The 23,540-nt window shown below is 34.1% G+C and overlaps 2 protein-coding genes, 2 long non-coding RNA genes and 1 other non-coding gene across 8 annotated transcripts in view; 4 read left to right on the top strand and 1 right to left on the bottom strand.

Annotated features, from left to right (window-relative positions):
• On the top strand, nt 1-7,928 carry LOC126919860 (CTTNBP2 N-terminal-like protein). Of its 2 annotated transcripts, XM_050729504.1 has the most exons (8): nt 1-634; nt 745-846; nt 958-1,182; nt 1,258-1,879; nt 2,047-2,142; nt 2,584-2,690; nt 4,809-5,174; nt 5,902-7,928. In XM_050729504.1, exons 1-8 carry the CDS (start codon nt 365-367, stop codon nt 5,914-5,916), a joined length of 1,803 nt encoding a protein of 600 aa, XP_050585461.1. In that variant the 5' UTR covers nt 1-364; the 3' UTR covers nt 5,917-7,928. The 2 variants fall into 2 exon arrangements, with proteins under 2 accessions (XP_050585461.1, XP_050585460.1); XM_050729503.1 differs by having other exon boundaries at nt 4,809-7,928.
• The window catches only part of LOC126919911 (uncharacterized), a 23,320-nt gene continuing 3,787 nt past the window's right edge, over nt 4,008-23,540 (bottom strand). The window contains exon 2 of the long non-coding RNA XR_007711820.1: nt 4,008-5,016. This is a non-coding gene — a long non-coding RNA (uncharacterized LOC126919911). The remainder of the gene's footprint in view (nt 5,017-23,540) is intronic.
• LOC126919846 (mucin-3A-like) overlaps nt 8,061-23,540 on the top strand; it is a 23,030-nt gene continuing 7,550 nt past the window's right edge. The window contains exons 1-6 of one of the 3 annotated variants that reach the window (XM_050729466.1): nt 8,061-9,863; nt 21,452-21,507; nt 21,695-21,735; nt 22,358-22,511; nt 22,607-22,654; nt 23,275-23,390. In XM_050729466.1, the coding sequence (XP_050585423.1) occupies nt 9,853-9,863; nt 21,452-21,507; nt 21,695-21,735; nt 22,358-22,511; nt 22,607-22,654; nt 23,275-23,390 (426 nt within the window). In that variant the 5' untranslated portion in view covers nt 8,061-9,852. The remainder of the gene's footprint in view (nt 9,864-21,451; nt 21,508-21,694; nt 21,736-22,357; nt 22,512-22,606; nt 22,655-23,274; nt 23,391-23,540) is intronic. The other 2 variants (XM_050729467.1, XM_050729468.1) reach the window with 2 other exon arrangements.
• LOC126919912 (uncharacterized) lies at nt 11,905-13,278 on the top strand. The gene is made up of 2 exons (XR_007711821.1): nt 11,905-12,788; nt 13,045-13,278. It is a non-coding gene; the product is annotated as an uncharacterized LOC126919912 (long non-coding RNA).
• Nucleotides 20,823-20,895, top strand: Trnaf-gaa (transfer RNA phenylalanine (anticodon GAA)). Its single transcript has one exon. It is a non-coding gene; the product is annotated as a tRNA-Phe (tRNA).

Here is a 23,540-nt window from a genome sequence, read left to right on the forward strand (position 1 = left end):
AAATAATCGATAATGAATGGATTTCGTAGCACTTTTCACGAGATAGGTTCCTATCTGTGAATTACGCTTTGTGCTTCATTTGTCAATAATCGAGGATAAAGTTAAATGCCGGATTAATTCCTTCGGCATAATCTAAACGAGTTCGAAAAGGAAAAGAGAAATCCTGAAGCGATGTGGCGTGCCCCGAAGTTGGCTCTCCGGGCCGAAGTCTTCTTTGTTCAAATGAAAGTATTAATACCGAAGGTTGAATCGGTTTAACCGCGGAATACCTTCCACGAGTACTTTTTAAGTACTTTTCCCCGAAATTATACGTCTTCTTCAGGGGTGAATTTCCCCCCGATATTTCGTTTTTTTTTTTTCAAAAATGGCATCACAGAGTCAAAATGCTATGAATGTAAGTTCGAGTGTTTCACCGGCGAATGGATCATCCGGATCGTCGACGACCATCTCGGTCTGCACTACGAAGATGCAGTCTCTTACTTCTACACCATCCTCACAATCCTATCAACAACATTCGTCTCCATCGTCGTCACCATCGCCGTCGCCGTCACCGATGCAGCAACAGCATCAACAGACTCTACAACAATCTAACAATATAGAGGCAATTGATAAGAATTCCTCCAATACATTAAAAGTATGTATACATATAGTTATATATATTTGGAAATACTTCTGTTTGAAGAAAATAATCTTTCATACAGATTATATGTTCATTGATAATAATTTTTTACATTTCTTTTGTAGCGTAATCCAAAAATGGAATTAAGCAAAACTGATTTATTGAAACTATTAGGGCATCTTGAAGGAGAATTGCAGGCAAGAGATATTGTAATAGCAGTATTAAAGGTAATTTATTTTTCATTAATGGAAGCATTTTTATAATTAACATTAACCGTTGTAATAACGATATGATATTGAATATTTGAGACATAAATAGGTTTTTTGTGTACTTTATAGTCAGAAAAATTGAAACATCTATTAAGTACTCGATATCTGAGTGGGACATCAGATCCACATGCTGCACTTGCACGTGATATTGTATTAGTAGGTAGTGTCAGTGAACATGAACCAAATCAAATAAATAAACAAGTTGCTACTTTAGAAGCACTTGTGACACAACAAAGATGTATGCAATTTAAAATGGCCAAAGTTCTTAAAGAAGCAGAGCTCAGGCACAGAGCAGTATGTATATCATATTTGGTTACTTAAATAGTAATGAATGTTGTAAATTGTATATTCATACTTAGTTTACTTCAGGTTATCAAGGAATTAGAAGAAGAAAAACGAAAACACGAACATGATACTGCCCAGGGTGATGATATTACATATGGTTTGGAAAAAGAAAGGACACGATTGAAAAAAGAATTAGAATTAGAGAAACAAGAAAAAAAAAGACTGGAATTAGAATTAAAGAAAGCAAATGAAACTTTAGAGGAAGAAAAAACTCGACAGAAGCAAATAGTACTTCTTCTACTTGCTGAACGCAAAAAGATAATTATGAAGTATATAGAAGAAAGGAAAAGATCAGAAGATTTGGCACAGATATTAAGTGAAGAAAAAGTTCGGATAGATTCTATGGCTGAAGGACTCGAAGAAGAAAGTAAAAAGTCATTACAAATGGAAGCAGAATTGGAGAAACAACTTGCGCAATTTGACATGGAAAGACAGCAATATAAACAAGCCTTAGCAAAAGAAGAAAAGAGGGCTAAAGATCTCGAATTAGAATTAGATAAACTTAGAACTGAAATGGATGTATGGAAAGAGTCTCAAACACGAGGTTCTCCAAGAGGTGTGGGTGCAACTCCACCACCTCCCCCAGCCAAACCAGTTAATTTAGTTGCTATGCCTACAGTTAAGCCTGCTAGTGCACCACAAACAAGTATGTTGTGCACAATAATTAAATTATTATAGTTACATACATAAATAGAACTTATTTTAGTAAGCATTAATAGCAAGCAAATAATATTCTCAATATCTATTATGATGTTGAATACTGATAATTGCTAAAAGAAATTGAATATTTTTATAATTATATCTTATGTGCAGTTAAAGGTACAGTACTGGGTACTGGGACTCCAATGGTTAGTAGTAAAGTTGTTCAGCCCACTGCCACGGTATCTAGTGTTCCTGTCAGCGGTCCAAGTAAGAACAGCAGTTATCCTAAAGTTGAAATAGGATATAAACGATTAAAATATTTTGGATATATTTTCTCTAAGAGAATTTTTATATTGCATGATAGTGGATGAATTAATAAATTACATTTTGACTGTTAATTGAAAAAGGAATGGTAATTATAGCTTTTGCTCATAAGTGTAATGCACCTGATATTGATATGAATTTGTTATTTCTACTTATTTGATGTTGATGCGATAATTTATAATTAATGCTGGTTCAGACTGATACAGGGTTAATACAATAAATAATTTATATTTAAGATTTTATTCTAAAGATTACATAAAACTAAACAATTTGTGCCGATACTTTGGGAATAATATTATACATTATATTTTTAATTGTATTTCAATATTTTGAATATAGGTATTTTAAAGTAGTGAAATAACACTTATACTAATTTCTTTGTAGCTACTGGGATTGCTAGGTCAGTAACTCCTGGGCAGGCATTACGTGGCGTCACGTACACGTCCAATATTACATCTAGTGGAGAAACTGCGGCGTCTTCTGAAAATCAGGTAAATTATCCCCATTTTTCTTCACATTCTACTTTAATTTGAAAATATTATACAGTACATACTTATGCATATACTTGTAAAAAATCATTTTTCATAATATAGCTTTCATAATATTAAAATCTTTCATATGTTTCATTTCAATCAATTATATTGATTTTTAAAACACCACTATGTTTTATGCATCTAATTTGTATGAGAATTTACAGAATATACAAAAGCAACATAATAATATGTTATTAGAATGGAAACATTTGAACAGTATATTGCTTGTATGTAATTTTAAAAGAAATTATTTTAAAAGTAAAATTTATTAATAAAAATAAATTATTGATCTTTGTATGAGATTTAAAAAAAATACATTAATTTAACATATTGCTTCATAATATAAGCATACAAGTATGATAATTTTGTATCCATAATTTATGTTAAATTTTATTTTGCTAAGAAATGAATAGAACACCAAAATACATAAATTAATTTATGAATATATAAATCATACCTATAAAAGTGACCGTACAATCAAAAATTTAAGTGTTAAATATTGTTATTATTATTATCATTATAATTATTAATGATAACAAAAGTGCTTTTAAAAATAATCAAAATATGATTGAATTAATCTATTAGGTTTAATAATATTATATGATATTATTTTATATGTGTATCATAATCAAATAGGATTTTCTAGTCTTATATTTTGTTCAGGTTGAATGTTATATAGAATAATTTTATTGTATGATTATTGCATGAAAATGATAAATATAAATATGTCTTATCATCTTGTTATAGAACGCACAGTTATTGCGTATTTTTTGATTTTTTGTATTCATTCTAATGAATCAGTGTAACAAACAGAAACTGCTTTGGGGTAAAATTGGTTTATTTCTTCTTCTAACACGTACGTACGTTACTGATCGTACTTACTATAATGACATGAAAAACAATCAATATAATTGCTAAGCTAGAAAAACAATCGATGTATATATTTAGAATAACAATATGAACAATAGATATTTTCTATATTTTTATACAAAAAACAAATGTAAGATGTAAAATACACAAAATATTATTGCAAAGCAGAAAATAAAGGTGTTCATACATGCACAGTAAGTTATAAGTATACATATGAATATTAATGTTGCATGCACACATCTTGCAGATGCGTTGCATGTTTTTTCAATTCAATAGGTATTTCTTAATTATTACAACGAAACTTCATAAACATTTTATTATTACAATTTTTTAAATTATTATGATAAATTTATATCATGTTATAGTTACACTGTTATAGTTGTAATTAAATATTCTTTTATCATATAGATGACAAAAAGTTTATCTTTTTATTTCTGATTACACACACATACACACACACATGTTTGTAAACTTTAATTCACATTGAATTATATCACATTGTATTATTTTATATAAGTTACTACACCATCAAATTTTAAGTCTAACTTATGTATTATGCTATTCTTATTTTGTACATAAGATTACTACTTAGTATGTACATTGATTATTTCCTTAATTAAAACTTGTATGCAACTCACTTTTGAGCCTTATTTACAAATTTTCCCTGCTTGCCCTCCTAATTGCAACCCTGTATTTGCTATTGCTAACTTTACCATGGTTTGGTTATTCACCTGTTATTTTTTCAAGTTGTGTAATGTAACTATTCTAACAAAGAAAAGTAGATCTACATACAGTTTCTATAGTAGAACGTTACAATTCTTTTTAATTATGTTCGCAAGCAAATAAAATTCGTATTACCTTATAATAATCTCTTTTATCACTTTACGAAATGATATATTAAGTTACTAGGAATCAACGCAGTTCTGGTTGTAGTTAAAAATTAATAAACATATCTATCATGAAATTGCTTAGGTAACAAGCTGATCTCTTCCTCAAACATCTTCAATTACTATTTCTCTGGCAATTGATTTATTTCTTTGCTTTAGACTGGTGATTTGGTATAATTTCGACTGCCCCATTTTTTTTCTTTCTGTTCTTAATCATTATCTTAAATGCAGCGATCGTCTATATGTGCCCTTCTAGTGGGGGTGCTTCAAAGGGATAACCGGAACGTTAAATCGGATCTCCTGTGTATTCATTCCTCAGGCTGTAGACAAACGTGTGGTTGTACCTGCTCCTGTAAATCCTGGAGGCACGGTAAAACTTATACCGTCGACACAAGCTACAGGAAAGCTTGGTTTTCATGTTGGCTCTGGTTCGGCGATTCAAGCATCCGGTATGCTGCCCTCAAAAAAGCCACCAGTATCTCGCGGTGTTCCTCCTCCAGTGCCGCCAAATAAGCCGGTAGTACCACCTAAAAAGGAGGCTGCTTATATTAGAAGGACTGAATCTCAAGCAACGCAGGACGCCGTAAAACTTGGTAAACAAGCTGCGGCGCATCCTACTAGTGGACCTACCGCTCCGCAAGTCCAACAGGCAATAGGAGCTTTTACTCAAGCCTCCGATGAAGAGGTTAGTAATAAAGCTCCTCTGCCTTTCTCATCCGATTAATACGGATGAACAACTTCAACTTCATTTCAAGTGCCAGCATCTTAAGTGTTTCTATGTTCTTGTCTCCTGATATATTCTTTTCTCTTTGTCAATGACTTTAGAAGTCTCATCGGGTGCTCAAGAAAGCTACTTATTTGCACAAGTTGCAAACACGTTGTTATATTTTCTATTTAGGAGGAACTTTATAAATAATTATGATTGAATGACGCTACTGAATAAAAGGCCATTATTTCTCTTACTATACTTTTACTTTTTTTTATTATACTTTTATATCATTACGATATATACGATATTTTACATTTTATTAAAATTTTATATATCTTGTACAAGTTCAATTATTCTATAACATTCTATAGCATCTCATGTTAATTAAATACCTCTAAATTATTAAATTAAATTAAATTAAAATACCTTAAATTATTCTTCCCTTATCTCGAATCGTTTTCATTTCATAATTTTTTAACGAACACGTCCTATTCTTCCTGTTTTCTTATGTTACGTTAATTGGTTCTTAAATAAAAGTTATTAATGTTGTTTGTAAATTATGGGAGGTTTTTGGTAACGAGAATGTTCTTTTGAAACTTGTTGCACGATTAACTTCCTTGAGTATCCGATGAATCGATATTGTTCTTCTATATGATCCTTTTTATACGTGAACGCAATTCAGAACTCGTGAATATGATTTCAGACAAAGCCACGTTGATTTAACGGCGGGTACAAAAAAAAGTAAGCATTATTAACGTTTAAGAAAGTCTGAAAGCCGTGTTACACGAATAAAACTTGGGGTAGTATCTTTGGAACTACGCAACGCGGGATTCCATTAAGCAACGTTTCTGAATCAACGAAAAGAAACGTTAGTGCTCGAACTACTTGTTCATCGATTGATTACACATCGCGTACCATAAGATATCATTATTTACATTGTTAGATCTCGCCATCGGACGGATCTATGGATCCATAGCGATACATCACCACAACCAACCACGAATCATGCTTGTAACATTGTACTATAGTCAAAATGAATCAATCGAAGAAAAGAACGGGATTATTTGAACTATTTAAGGTAGACTCTGTAGATTCTGTAGTTTATTATCCGCGATCTTTCCGAATTACACTAAAAGTCATTAGATAAAATTAGTATCGTTGTAACGTGCTATTCGTAAGAAAGAACGATACTGTTATTAACAGTGGACGTGAATAATAAATGTTTATGCAACAGGGAGCTAGACCATGTAATATGTTAATAAAAGAAATACTTTTAGGTAGGGAAAGATATGGAAGGGTTATTTCACGTTAAATCATCCAATTGCCAAATTTCCATCGAAGATATCCTTTATTATTATTTTTTAAACATGATTACTTTATTGGATAAAAATGATTATATACTGAGAATACGAACTCGCCTTTTACAGGAACAAGGAAGATTTTAACGATATTTTATTGATATTTACCACGATTTTCGTAATTTTTAAAATACAGTCTAAGCAACTTTTAATAAATATATACAAGAATATTGTTAAAAATTTCTTGAAACAATTGATCGACTTGACGTGAGATGACTCAACAGTATATGCTATAATCACTGCCTTGCCTGACGTAATTGCGTGCATCGTCAATATACCGATGATGTTACGCCTTGGATGAAAGCATTTTGAACGAATTTATTCGAGACAAGCAGCTAAAACAGGAATAAGTCTGGAAGTGGTTCTTATTGTGAACTTGTTGATTTGCTCCGGGACAGGTATTTGAGGAGTTACGAAGGGAAATCAACTGATGAACCGTTATCGTTTCGACAATACCTATATGCAAAGTAGTATTATTCGAAGTTCACGCGACCATCATATCCACGTTGAGATTTCTTCAGATATCACGACTGTCGTTAATTGATCGCAAATCAAAGAAACACAGGAGGCAATTTATTTTCTATGTGTTTCTATGAACGTGATCGTTTCATTTGAGAGAAAATTTCCAATGATTCAGGCCAGTCGCGCAATCATGAATGTTGAACAATAGTAATATCAATGATCTTATTGATCCACAGTGTTTCGTAAGATGTATCTTATCAGGTGGAACGAGCGATTTCCGAATCAAAAATAAAAGCAGAAATATTCTCAGTATCTTCGTATGACGCTAGTTTATTAATTTTTCTATTTATTAAACGCGTAAATGAAATAAATTCGAATGTCTCTATTAGGCGCATATACGCGTCGTTGGTCGTAAATCTTTTAAAAAGATTCCAAGCGTACGTACGAGGCTATTAAGAATAATTTTCGGCTGTAAAAATCCTTTACCCGCCGAGCTCGGTACATCTTACGAAATCTCTGTACAAATTTCGTTCCCACAATACAGAGTTTATAACAAGGACATGAATAAAATTATTCGTTTGTACACAGTTTCTCTTGTATAAATTATAAATGGATGGAATTACGTTCTCATAAACGTATGAAAGATGTACACGTATACACACGCATACACTGTTGCATATTCACTTACACACTCGTTCACTCACACATTCCTGTCGACAGATACAGGCGCACACATACATAGAAGGAAAAAAAAACGATGTATCGGAGTTATTTAAAGATGTATCTCACTTTCCTTTCGTATACTTTACATGCGACCGTGATTTCATAAAACGTGTGAAAATATTCAGTGCGCGCGCGCGTCGATTGTCTTTAGTGTGCGAGTTCTTCTTCTTTTTTTTTTTTTTTTTTTTTTTTAAAGAACACAGATATTTGTCCGGTGCTAGCTATAATATTTAATTTTTTTCTCTTTCTTTTTTCTTTTTGAGAATGTTCCAGTCAAATGCATAAATATTATGCTGCATTTCGTAAGGAACACGCGCAATCTCCCTAGTTTCTTCATACTTTGGGAATACCTAACAACGATTTATTCAAGATGAAAGATTCGTGCAAAGAGAAGGACAAAAAAAAAGAAGATGTTCGTCAAGCAGAATGAATATTAAAGAGGAGGAAGAAACCTCTTTTAACTTCGCCCGCTCGAGTTCTGTTTTATTCGCTAAGGGAAGGATGCGAGAAATGTAAAATATTTGTTCGTTTATACATTTAGAAATTCATTGCCTGTAGTTGTTGTTTCTTTCCGATGTCACTTGAGAAATTTCCATCTGTTGCGTAACCGTACCGTCGTGCATCCTATTCACTTTCTTCGGAGTTAACGAAAAGTCTGTTTAACGAGAGATGTAATCTCGATCGAAGTTTCTCGATTTCACGGGAAAAATTTCTAGAGGATCTCGATAAAAACACAGCGATATAAGCAGCTATACGGGTAACAAAAGGGGGAGAAAGAAGAAAACTTGGGTAATCTGCGTTACGTTAAAATCTCGCGGGACGGCGTGATTAAAAAAAACACAGAAAATGAGAAACCGGAGGGTAATTAAAACGGGCTACATTAAAACAGGTATAAATCCTTGGGGATGAAGTAGAGGATTTTTTCAGGATAAGAGAAGGTCGAGACGCGAAGGAAAACGCTTTAGAGCGGCGCGTTGCGACACGAGTCGTAATAAAGAGCGAAGCGAGAGAAGAGCGAGAGTGAAGCGTAAAAAAGAGGAGAGCGAATTAAAAAGGGGGAAGACGATGATTACGCGAAGATGTAGGAGCAACTCAACAGAAGCTACACAACCATACACGTTATACGCATATGCTTGATGTGATACCATACATCTACAAGTACTACATATCTACTTACACGCAAACGTGAGAGTTAGAATTTGTGCAAGGTGTAGATGTATCTGAGAAACGAAGAAAAGAGAAAGCATTACAGATAACATCGGGTCACATAGGAAGAAGATGACCAAGGAGCGCGCGAGGGTTACAGGAAATGCGAGCAGAAGGAGATAGAAAGAGGAAGCCGGAGGGGGATCTAGAGAGAAGGTGAGAGTGGGTGTGAGGTTGTTCTCTTCTGGTAAGGATGGTAAAAGGTAAGCAGCGCGTATAGCGCGTGCGCTCGCCGGCTAGCTTGTCCGATACACCTAGTACACATACACGTACACATACTGACACATATATACGTATGGGGTCGTCTATGCAAGGGAGCTAGGAGACGAAGAGAGCGCGAGAGGTTAACATCAGAGGGAGGATCGCAAACTCGAACGAGGAAGTGAGGAAGCGAGAAAGCGAGGAAGTGAGCGGGGCGAGCGTAAGCGAGATGGGATAACAGCTGGAAACGTGAATGGAAAGAGTGGAATAGAGATAGCGAGCTGTGACAGTCGATGGACAAAGAAGCGAGGATTCGCGAGATCCTTGCGCGGTATGAGGTTTGCATGCCTGGCGGACGGCTCCTCAGTATCGTCCTACGTTTCGTTCGCGACGCGCACCCTTCAACTTGGTCCTGGTCCGCGCGTCATCCAACTTGTTTGATGTACACCGATTGCTCTGGAGTACCGGTGGTACTATTGTTGCTCGTACGACTCTGTTCTTCGTTGTTGGCGGGACATCGCCGTATTTTTTATTTTCTATTTTTCATATTTCGATCAGTGATACGATTCTAAAAGCGGGAGCGAAAGTATCAAACGTTTTGTCCCGTGTCACCGGGTGATGTGTGCCGTTTATCGTATCCTCGAGCCGTTTCCGTAGGAATACGAGCAAAGTGATTCGCAAGGGTGACAGAAGAGAGATATTGGATGTTACGCACGTACGTACGTATGTATAATCTTGATTGACGATAAATCGTTCGGCATTGATTCTATTTGTTGTGATTCGCCACGCGTTGCAATAAACGTGGGAGATTGTGCTTTCACACTATTTCTTGAGAAACCGTAGAAAACGTGCGATGTTGATGAATGAGACTAGCGGTATCTTTTTCTGTTTCGTCATTTCTTAGAAATGTTCTTTAGCTATATATAGGTAGGATAAGGTAACTCGTTAATGTTTTACGTACTGTTTACGTTTACGCTTCTGAATTAGGAAGTAAGAAGTGATATGATTTAGATGGTGATAATAAATGATAAGTACAATCGTAGTAAAACTATTACTGATCATACCTGATACAAATAGATTGTTCTGTAATTTATGTATGTACAGCAGATGTATTTGTATAGACAATATCGAGATTGTTTTATTGAAGTATAGTGTCTACTCTGTATCGAGTTTTTATTTGTCGCATCTATGACTGGTTTATCACCTCGTAGAATATTTTAACATTGGTTACTGTTCTCATCGATCGTATCTTTTAATCGATCCGCTCCATAGACCCTTGTCCGATTTAACTTTCATTTTACGAGAGCAGTAAATGAATATTATGTGTGTATATATATCATGGAGATGTTATGTATATTATAAGAATCGTAAAACTGACAAAAATACGTAGCGGTGGGAAAAGTAGTGCGGTATGTTCCTCGATTGTGAAACGCACAAAAAAAGAACCCTTATTTTTTGGAGTCCGAGAACGTATAATCGACACGAAGGAGGTTGAATGTGTGAAAGGCGATTAACAAAAAGATGTACCGCTAAAATTATAAGAATATACGATATTGATAGCATAAAAAAAGAGAAATCGAGTAAAAAAGTTTTGAAACCACCCCTTGTTCCTCTTTTATCGTTGATCCAATTCACCGAGACCTCTTTTGTTTTCCGTTTTCATTGATATTCTTCTACGGCATGGCGGGAATGAAAACTTCGTTGTTCCGCGCAGGAAGATCGAAAGAAACTTTGTTAAAACTACTGAAGGATGGCAAAGGTATCTTGTGCTCCCAATGCATAGTATGCGAATATCGAGCTTGACGTTATGGTCTTGTATGCGCCATAATCTCCTCTGATTATACCGAACTTTATTCTCTCTCATAAATTTCCACGTTTAAATTTAAAGTAGTTTACTAAACATGTAATTACCGGAATAATGACTGCTTTTTATCTTTATAGCGATCTAAATATCTTAATCTTGATTTTTTCTACAGGTAAGTTAGTATTTTACGCGGTAGAAAATTACATAATTCTTCGTTGATAAGTATTTATTTCCTAAGTCAAATGTAACGGTATAAAATTATATATTATATACTCTTAAAATATAATCTTTTTCCCAATAATTAATTTTCGTGACATTGCGTCCTACTTTACAGATAGAATATAATATTCTGTAATTATACGTATGTTATATATTTCGAAAATTTATTATTTGCCATTAACATTGATTCATTTTATTTTTACATATTTTTTATTTTTTTAAATGGAATATGTATATATATGTTTTTTTCAAATTCAACATTTTTTTCTCAATATTGACCCATTTTCGTGACACTACAAGTATGACGTAAACAGCGGCTTAAATACTAAGCGACTTAAAACAATATAGCTCCGTCGAACAGCATAATTATGACTGTGATTAATTAAACATAAAGAAAAGGGGTTCCCATGGTCGACATTGCGTTGTATCTCACGATGGAAGGAACACACTTCTACCAAGCTGTTGCTCGGTAACGTCATGCACGTCAGAACCTATAAATCCGCCGAATAGATTCGCTTCCGAGTTCCGGTTTCCACGGGCAAAACTAAATCCATTTTCCTCTCTTCTATTTTTTTCCTCCTCCTGTTCTATTATTACATAGCAACAATTTCACGGAGAAAGCCGTGGTTACAGATTAATAACGTAAGAGGCATTACTATACTCAGGCGCAGATAGAGATGAATTAGCATTCGAAGACGTAACATTTTACGTTCCTGAGAAATTAACTGGATTGTTACCGTATATTACGTAGAAAGCATCACGTTCGTTGGGAAAATAGGATATCTAGTTTTCGTAGACGAGATAGAAACCATCGAGAGTATTTGCATCCCCCTTTTACATCCCTTTCCTCTTAACAATCTTTAAATCGATACGGAGATGTTTTCACCTTTCTTGCCTATCTTCCGTATTAAACTCAGAATGATGCATTACGCATTTCAAAAACAATGAATAATCACTGTATATTTTTAACGGCCGTAACTCGAACAATGTCATGATTTGCTTAAAAAAAGAAGAAAGGACGTAAATTACGAGATAAGAGCTGTTCGTTCTTCTCCTATTTCCCTGTGGATATACCAGTTTCTTTTTTACTGAATATAATATTTCATAAGTATCCTAGAAAATCATCCTCATTATTTTATGATTACGTTCGTAATGGATAATCGCGGTAGCGCGCGCGATAGGATCGCGACAGAGCCGGCGCAGAAAGTGTCTGCGTGTGTATACCGGTAGCACGTGTGTTCGTAATTTCACTTATGTCATAGTTGCACTACCAGCGCGGCCACCCTCCTTCGTCACGTTCGTATCACGCGAGAAAACGCGGAGGACAATCACTGTTTCTTAGGTGTCTGAAAGAGAGGCCGCGAGGAATCGCAATCGCATGTGTGAAGCGGGCCTAGTGTCCTGTGAGGTCGTAGGTAGCCTAACGTGTATACCGTGCACGCTACTCTGCTGGCGAAAGTGGGCTCGTCTTCCGGATCAACGTCTGCTCAATAAATCGTATAAGTCATCCGTCGCGCTTCCGTCTCTGCCAGTGATACGCAATGCTCTCGGTAACTCAGCGCATTTGCACTAGAACTGCCGATCTTTAACGCGTATCTAAATTACTATACGTATCAGGTAATTATAATTAGACGGTGGATATTTATACAAACTCATACTTTAATGAATACTATCTACACGGAAATTCTGTTTCACTCTGTAAATGTTATAACGAGTTTCGAACTTTTGATATTTTATATGTTTCTGCGTATTACGCGCATTCTATGCATTTTTGCATTTTTAAATTTCTCATAAATGCATAAAGTTTATAATTGACTCTGCTATATTCTTTTGTTTTGCTTCCGACTTAATGGTATTTCTTTATCGTTTGCAGATTCGTGTTTGAAGGGAATATGAAGAAATTGTTGAAGTTCTTATTAAAATGTTAAAACTGTTGAAAGTTTTTTCGTCCGAACGACAGCCTCGGGATATAAAAGTTGGGAACGACGTTTTTGTACATGAACTTTCTTCATTGTCTTGATGTCTAGAACTTTATAAATATCGTCCACTTCTCTCCACAGCCTCCATAATTATGTTTCCATTCCAATAAAAATCAACGTCAATTTTATCGAAAGTACTTTCATACGTTTAATAATAAAAAAGAGAAAGGATCTGCAGCTCGTCATTTCGACAGGTTTGGCAATTCTATTATTAAACCAATTCAGAGAAGCGCTTAAGCTCCATTTCCCTTCTTTCATCGTTGGACTTCATCAATTTACGCACGATTCGATTTATATTTCCCCATTTAGTCGACGTATTTTCGATATTTAGTAGCTTATTAACGCGTATTATTAACGCTTTTTCGAAAGCGATAGCTTGAAAAAAAATCCCCTCGATTGTGACGTTAGACATCCGCGAAGAAGCAATTTGAAATCGAGAGATCTTCCAGTTATTTCCACCTATTTATTATTGACGAAATAGGTATCGTTTCTCCCGCTGATAATCATAGCGTTTAGTATTTCGACATTCTCCGTTTCGAGCGACAATTTCGTTGAAAATTATAGAGCGCCACAATTCCTCTAGTGAATATTGCCGACTGACTGAAACGACAATTGTTAGTTAAACGTCGCGTTGGATTGCAATGAAAACGCATTACTAACTCAAGGAGGATCGTGTCGATTCGGTGCGGAAGATTCGCAGCTCGTCTCAACGTGACTCAATATTGGTTGCCGTGGTCGGATCGCCGCTTTCTAAGATCTTTTGCCACGGGGACGGTAATCAGATTCGTTCTGAAGGTATCTGACGATCTTCCTCGCCGGCAAAGGCGTCGGTGAGTGGCCTGAAATGACCTTTCTTCTGCAGTTGGGATCTTAAATGCGGGCGGATTTTCCGTGGCTTAGGGTCAACAGCGACACGATAAACGCCGTTACCAACGACGGTAGGAGGCTTGCACTTCCGCTTCTCTCCGACACGACGAGCTTGTCTCCCCGTCACCGAGAGTACAACCGAAAGTCCCGTGCCTTCTCGTATGTGTCGGACATATATTCGTGAACAGGATGTTTCATAAGGCGCCGCTCTATAACGATCTCGAGCGTTCAGCATTTCCTGAACCGAAAACACGCGCGTCCTCGCGTTCTCATGATGTTTGTGTATCACACGACTAGGATGAATCGAACAGTAAATGTCTTTTTTTGTACCTTTCCTTTCTTTTTTATTTGACAGAATTTTGTTCCATATGTTTCTTTTTAGTAAAAGGACGTAACGGTAGAAGCGAAAAAGTTGTAAAATATCACATCGCCGGTCACAGGTACTGAAACACTTGGATTTTCTTGGATAATAATGATTAATTGATAAATTACAAACTATAGATTACAGATTTCCTTTTTATAATTTTTAATTTTTTGTTAAACAGGCTGTTCAGATAATTTATAATTTGTAAAATTTACTTGTAAATATCGATTAATACGGGCAATTTGATACTCGTAAAATTTGCTATCTGTGTTAGTTGAATTGTACAACACGATTCTGCTGATGTTTAATATAAATCGAACGTTTTTTCGCTGATTTTATTTTCCAATCTTTTTGTTATAAATCCGTTGTTTCACTCGCATTGTACGTACACATATGTTTTATTTATAATATACGATGTAATACTACATAAAGTCAATTCTATCCGAATTTTTCGTTACGTAACTGATAGATGCCTTAGTATTTACGACAGTATAACATTTACTTTTACAGTTTCCCAAATTTATTACTGCTGCACCTTAAGAAGATTATTTTCTATATATAAATCTTCGATTTCTGTTCTCTACGGAATCTTCCATGAATCTGTCATGGAAACTGAATGAAGATTGACGCAGAGTGAAATATTAATTTGCAGAAAATGAAGCCAAGATTTAAGGCGGAAAATTTCGCTGATTATCTCACCTCTGCTTCTGTACTTTAGATCTTTCGCGAATATTCTCCTTCTATTTATATTCGCGAAATCTCACGTAATCGGAGGAAACACGTATTATCGGGATGAAACAAAAGAAGAAAAAGACACGAAGTCAAATACCTCGGTACGAAGGGATTATAGCACCAAAACTCAGTCACGAAAGAAACAAGCAGTTACAAGAACTCTCCCATAATGAATACAATGCTTTACGTAAGGTGGCACGCACACATGGGAAAAATTTCAAAAAACACGTCGGTTTCTTTGTTAATGTCTAATAATAAGATATCAAATTCCTTAAAAAAGAAAAAAAGAGAACAAAAAGATGAAATCTTCATTCTTAAAAATTTGGAATGGTTTCATCAGAGAAAAAAGTTTATGAACTAAACGACTAAATCAACACAAAGAAATACACGATTAGAGGAACAAAGTTAACGATTACTTTTACCTTCTAAATGGAAGGGAAAATTTCTTCTTTTACACTGTAACAAAATACTTCGAAAAATGTTACGGCTGATTCATGTAATTAACTTCGCTATTATTCGCCTCAACGAAGCTGAACGAATGGCAAAAGAGAAAGATCTCGTTGCCTGTTTCAATTTTACAAGTTGTTTGAACAATGAACGTGGAAGACATTTTTCTGATACTGAGAAAATCAAACAATGCATACTTTTCCAACATTACTATATACGTAATTTATTAAAGGTAATAACGAGATAACTAAAACAAGCAACAATAAATCTCCGAACGTGATATATATTTTTATGACACCGAAAAAATCAATAATAATACATACTTGCTTACCGTCGCGTACATACGTGCAATTTAATGTAAAAATAATAAAGAAACAACTAAAACAAATATCTCATCCTATATACCGCGACAAATTTTCTGCTGTTGGATCATACTTTAATATTGGTTTCTCCTTTGTAAAAGGCGAACTTGTACAATTTCAATAAACATTTTAGCCGTTGAAATTTTTAAAACGAACCAAATTTTTCACATTAAATTGTCAAATTTGACCTATGATCTTCGAGTCTCTAACGATGATAACTGAGTGATAACTTTGATTTGACTATAAGCCATCATATAAAGATAAAAGAAAGGCAAGAGATCTCTTCTCCAAAAATTCTCCAGTTTCAATAGTATATCCGAGAGCTATCACGAATCGTTTTAACTTAATCATTAAGCTAACGATCAAAAAGTCAATTGAAACCTGTAATCGTCTGTCCAAGTTTCTCGCAAGACAGCCATTAAATGATTTCAACATCTTGATAAGATAATAGAGTAGAACTATCCAGCCGGCATGCCGAAAGACTATTAGTTATAACGTAACAGTTTAGCGTAAGATTAATGATTGTAAAGCAAACTTTGTGCCGGAGATAGGAGACAAGTAAAGGATACGAAAAAAATGTAAGAAGATCAATTTCTTCTTTCAGGTTTTGCGTAATTTAGGTTTTTCTATTATCGACTTTGTACCTTGCTCTACATAAAAGTCGACGAATAAAGATTTTCGTTTAATCAACCGGTCTTGCATTCCAAAGCAGCCTTACGATTTTTACTTTCCCGATTCAACTTCATTGGGAAAAGTAATCTGTTTCTCGTAACGCGCAGCCAGTGTTTCTGATAATATCTGACAACTCGATTCGTTCATTCGATTGTTACCTTAACGCGATGCTCTCCCGTATCGCCTTGTTAGATTTCGACTGTGCAAAGGTGAACAAAATAACCGGAAACGAACGTGTGACTTAATGAAAAGAACCGCAGCTCCCTTCTGCGATTGTTTAATCACGATTATAATTCCGATAATAATACTTATTACCGTACACGTATTACCAATGTTATCTTGTCTCTTTAATTGGCAAAAACCATTCCCGCTCCGCTTATCTTCACGTATTTAAAGCAAGGGTTTAATATATTTAACATTAAAAAGGAGTGATAAAAATGGTAAATTATTGAAAATTAATATCACGTTTAAAGAGGGATTTTATGAAAGTATTCATATTTATATTCGTGCGAGTATTTAATAAGAGTCACCGATTCACGATTATTATTAGATTGCGGATTTTTATACATTTACGAGACATTTACATTTGATAAGATCCGCAGAATGTAATATAACATGCAAAGATATATAAAACATCGAAAATGGAATGTTTGTTGTAATATTTAGCGGGTGAAACAAATTTAGCTTCCATGTGTCTCATTTAATTTGATTTAGTGTTATTTTTAATGTTATTTGTGTTCCATTTCTTTATTTACCATACTATTTTCATAGAAACTTGAATCTCCATTAACACCCGGAGTTTAATTATTAGAAATGTTTAATTAAACTTGAAAATTACATTCAGTAATATTAAAAATATAGAATATTAGATAAATATTAGGAATTGTTGAAAGTGAAGTTACATCATTTTTAAAGACAATTTCTAAATAGAGTATATATATATTCATTTATTCATCGAATTTTCTCATTTTTCATTAAATGTTGCACATAATAACACGGTCATTTTCGCACTTATTCTTCGGTTACTAAAGACGATACTTACTGTCGTTCGAGAAACTAGAAGGTTACCAGTTACTCCTGAAATAATTGCCTCCTTTGAATTAGCATTACAAAAGAGGAAGGCGGTACGTATGCGAGTACGCGCTCGTTAAGACACCAAGTTTTATTTCGCTATCTGCCGGCTATTGTTTCAACATCACTATCCGCCCGTGCCCTGCAGTAGGCTTCCCTTCTGCTACGGCGATGCTATAGGGATCGATCGCTGAAAATTCGAAACACTCCTTTATTAGACGAAGTCAAGTCAATCAAGTCGAAGTTTCGACGAGAATTATAATAATTAGGAATTATCTAGGACGAGGGATAATCGTTACGAGACCGTGGACTCGTCCCATAATGCAGGGAACTTTTTAATAGAGTTATGTTTGCAATAGCTATCCTTCTCGTTTCGTTAGAACACGTACAATTTTAATAATACACCGATGTGCGATGATCGTGCTCAACAGAGTTAGTCAAAAGTTTCTATTGATACTTTGTTAATTCTGCTGCGGTCCTAAAATTTCTCTGTTCCAATTTTACCTTTACTTCAACGATAATTTTATTCTACTAACCGGGAAAATTAAGTTAATTCGGCACGCGAAATGCTTAATTTTTTGGAAACGATAATATTTTTGTTTAATGACTCCTTATCTTTTTACTTGCCGTATCATTTTTGGTAGAAATGAATTACATCGTACTTATACTTGCAGCGATTAAAATTAATTCAATTGAACTTGATTTAATAATCAATAACTTGAATAAAACATCGACATAAAATTGAAACGAAAAATCGTACCAACGACGATTCCTTCGTCAATCTCAATTTCAAACATTTTTGTTCTAATGATAGAAAAACGTAATTGGATTGAAAATGATTGAAGGGACGCAACGGTGTTAGTGCACGTACATTACGAAGTGTAAATTGATTTTTCAACTTCCTACTTCCAACGAGAAGAAAGAAAGAAAAGCAAAAATAAATTCGAGTTACTATTTGTTAACGCTATATCGTATTCGTTATTGAACATCGTGGTAATTGAAATCAAAACAATATACAACTCCTAACGCGTTACGAATAATCGCTATATATAGTTCGTTATATCGTTATATAAGTAGACTGTGGATGTTTAAGTACTTATGCGTAATTTAAATATGCAAAAATGCACAGATTGCAAGTTTAAAATAAAGCAATATCTAATCTTCTGTTTAGATTCCACTTCCTTATGATCACAAAAATCTGAATTTGCATAGTCAACCGTAATCCACGATATCTCTTATTATTAATTACTGTAGTCTTGAAAGATGAAGGAATTAAGAAACTTTTAGATAAAGAAGGAATTAAAAACGTTTTAACAAAAGAAGATAGCTTATCGTACGCCATAATGGAAGAGGAACGAAATTCCGTTAAAATGATCGTTGGACACGGTCGTAGAATTCGTGGCGATCGTTAAACAGCCAATATCAATTAACGGAAAGGAAGCAATAAGCTACGAATCCGGTTATCGACGGGGTGAAACGACAACGAGCCGGATTCATATCGAACGAGAGAGGAGTCCGCACGTCGCAAACCGAGAGAGAGTGAAAGTACTTCGTTATAATACTCATCGCGGTTTGCCCAAAGGATTAACCATAAATTGCGCGTCGCATCAAATGCCAACCAGCAACTTAATGACTACCGTAATCATTTTGAAAGTCCGGTGAATCGGTGAACCGTGAGAATGAACAAGATATTCTCTACCGTCTTCGGGGTTGCGTCACCTGCCACGACGACAAAGACGAAGAGGAAGATGAAGAGAGGAGTAAAACGAGCACGTTGGGGTTATCTGTTTCTTCCGACAACGAGGCTGGCATGTTTCATGTTCGATTGAATGTCACTGAGCCACGGCCGATATCGTGACGTGGTGTTTCTACTCGTCGCAGATTGCGGCGTAATGGAAACCCCATTACCACGGCCAGGGATTTGATTAGGATAATCGCTTTCACGGGTAATCACGAGCTACGTTCGCGCACGAGTCCTTCGCCGATCGTATCATCGCGATCGAACGAGCCGTTTTCTTCCAGTAAATTCGAATTGGCCGTTTATCATTGATTTGCGTGTAAGTGAGATGAGCGTGTAAGGATCATGAAACATTATCGAGGAGTAATGATAATTTATTTGCTGCTTATTTTCTGTTTTTTTTGTTTCTTGTTTTTTTTTTTTTTTTAGTTGGAGGAAAATATTTGATTGATCTTATCGGGTAGGAATTTATTGAGGAAACGATAACTGCTTTTTTAGTTTTCTGGAAAATACATAGAATGTACGTAATATATGCTGTCTGTAGGAAGTAGTTTATGCTTGACAAGCAGATTGTGGATATTCATGGAAATCCATGTTTTTATGAGTATAGATAAGGAAATGGAATATTAGAAAGAACACTATACTTAATATCATGATGAATCACGTATCATTGCAGTATTAATCGAAAAGCTTTGTATATCAGATAAATTTTCTATGGCGAGTATTCGAACACTTTATTCCCGGCGAGATAATAATAAATAAGAAAATTGTATCTGATATAAATAGATTTTTATGTTACGTACTATGTTCATATTTTTAGCGACTACGTCATAGAATTTTGATATTCTTATCTTATTCTTCGTTTTTATCTGTTTTCTTCTCATATATTTTATTATTACCTTATATTGATATGTATATATTATTACCTGTTTCAATCGTATTTTCTCGTAAATTTGTTTGCAATAAGAATGCAAAGATACTTAAATTTTCTATTAGTTATAGACCTAATAAAAGAATAACAATAAAATAGTAACAAAAATTATTACCATCGAAGATTTTATTACGATAATAATAACTCCATGAGCAATTATAAAATATGTTTCTACATAAATCATACGAGATTAATATCACGATTAAGCAAAGTCCTTGGTATTTTATTTATTCTCGTTAATAGTTCACGAGAATGTATAAGACTTATGTATAGTATGAAATATAAGCGATTAAATGTCATCTCTTTGCTTAAAGCATCGTTTCATGAAAACCGTTATTGTTAGAACCGTATCTTATGAAATTTAATTAGAACCTAAATTATTAGTTTAGATTCTAAAGTAACTTTTACTTAGACACTTTTAATAGAAAGTATTGATCGAATTGTAAAATAATAGCATATCATTAAATATAGAGAGATGTTCTTTCAGCGCCGAAATAGCTCAGTTGGGAGAGCGTTAGACTGAAGATCTAAATGTCCCTGGTTCGATCCCGGGTTTCGGCAGTGGCTTATTTTTTTCTCTTGAAAATTTGAGCTTTTATTATATTTTCATTTTTCTATATCGTTTTTGAATATATTTAGAAATAACAGAATATTTATAGTATAATCTGTTTATTTATTTTGATTTTATAGATAACAACAATATTATTTCTTATATGTGTATATGGCATCCGTATATTGTATATGTGTATTGTATATGAATTGAGTAATAAGTTCGCTTTAGCGAAAAATAGAATTTCACCACTTTTCACCACTGTATACATTGCAAAGAATGATATAATAAATTAAGAATGTAGAAATATCTACGTGTGAATTGTTTGATGAAAGACAAAACAAGATAAATTTATAAAGAAATGGGATAAACAAAATAGTAATTAACTATATAGATAGATTTCATATGAAATTAATAACACTTGACGTGTTTTCTTAAGAAATTGCGACTGAACTTATTACTCATTATAATACTTGATATTTTTCTAATTACGGAGAAATTCAATTGATCTGAGATAACAAAAAGAGATATACAAGTATCAAAGAATTTGCTTATATCTTGTTACAGAATCATGCACAAGAATTTATCGAGAATGGCATATCTCGAAGTAATCATATTTTTATGTAAGTATGATTAGAGTATCTCTCGATCTCTCTCGATATGTTTTAATCTACACACGTATATATATGTATAATTTTTATTATGAGGATGTTACGTTAGCGTTATTGAATGTTAAGACACAAAAAATGAAGTATCATTTTTCGAGGAATTGATAATAAATTTCGTTTCTGAATGTATTCGGTTTTTCAGGTTCAATGGTCACTTTCATGGTCAGCAATTGCGAAACAGAGGTGACTATGATCGCTCATTAACGTTCCTAGCTTCTACTGTGTAGAATAACAATACATATATACATTCAATGTCTTTTATTCACACTGCTATTACTACGAAACAAGTCATAAAAATATGTTAAGAAAAATAGCAAAGTATTTTCAAATATTCCAAGACTACTTGTCATACAAGAATTGTTATTAGACTACGGATATTTATGCAAATGCATATTTTTTAAATAATAGCTAGAGATGCTATACTCGGAAGTTCTCGAAACTAAAAAACTTTCGAGTCTTTGAAAATCAAGATTTTTAGTTAATCAACTTTTGTTTAATAATAAGATAATTTAAGAGATCTGTTTCATCTATTAAGTATTATATCGAGAATTTTACTTTGGATATTCCACGTAATTTTTATGAATATTGTGTTGTTTTAATTAATATAGATAATTAATTGATTCGTATGCAAGTACACTAACGTAATTATAATATTTATAGTGTTACAATCTTATGCAGCGTATTATTATGTACATTCAAATTTCCCATAAACAATAAATGCATAAAAATCCTCAGTCTAATTATTATATACTTAACGCGCGTTAATATTTTATATAATTTCATTAAGAATTGCTTTCATTTCTAGTCAGAAACTAGTAACAAAAAAGCAAATCTGCCAGAACTTTCGTCAGAGTTGGATTTATCCAGTATAGAAGCATCCATAGAGAACGAGGAATCGTTGAAAAAAATAGTGAAAAGGCTGGCATCTGAGAAGAATGGCGAGTACCAAATTTATCAAGGTTTCTAAGCCATACTCTTATTAACACCGAAACTAACACTTCTTAACCCTCTTCCGTTCTGTCTCTAAAATACTTTCTTCGCCTTTCTTTCCCAGTCTTCTTCGGCAATGTGGATCTTCTCAAGGAATGGCTCAAAGGAGCGGGTATTATTAATAATACTGCATAAGTACACCAGCCGCTTTCTCTTTCAGCTTCCTCTATCCCAATAGAATAAAGCGCATGCATCTAGTTAATATCCTTTGTAACTGACCGATGTGACAACTAATGCTGTGGATCACCAAGAAATCGATCTCGATCGATGGAAAAAGAAAAGAAGATCAGATTATCAATTAATACTGACTTTCATGTCTTGTAATAGAGTCTTGTAATAACATGTATGTATATTAGGTTGTTTGGAAAATTTGTAGCAAAATTAAAGGAAAAGTTTCAAGATTATGAATTAATTAAAAAAGAAAATGTTTTATAAGAACAAGAATAAATGATTGTGATAATATACTATAGGCGGTAGAATCGTTTTGTATGACACGAAATAAAATATTTTTCGAGCAACTACAAGAAGCTTTAAATGCATGTAAAAGAATTAACTTGCATGACTTAATGGAATCTCTGCACACTTTTTTAAATTTTTCGTCGTATTTACGAATTATGAAGGAAAAAGATAAAATAAATAAAGTAGAAATTTCGCTGTTGGAAATTAAAACGTCAGTGGATTTTTAAAAGGAAACGATCAAGTCGTACAATGAAACATGATCTTGTAATTTAGGCGTGACAGGACAACCAGGAGTGGATTTTCCAGCTCTCACGACAATTCCAGCCACTTCGTTCAGCTGTCGCGGTCTGAAAGGTGGTTACTACGCCGACTTGGAGACGAATTGTCAAGTAAGTAACAAATGGTTTAATATATATCTTGCCGCAATGTAATTACTTTAATCAAACGCGGACTTCACTGTTACGACATCGCGATATCTCGTCTCGCGATAACGTAATCGAGCAAACTGATGAATAGACCATTTAACTCGTAAAACTTAT

Source organism: Bombus affinis, chromosome 8 (assembly GCF_024516045.1).
Source record: "Bombus affinis isolate iyBomAffi1 chromosome 8, iyBomAffi1.2, whole genome shotgun sequence".
In the NCBI taxonomy this organism is placed as follows: Eukaryota; Metazoa; Arthropoda; class Insecta; order Hymenoptera; family Apidae; genus Bombus; species Bombus affinis.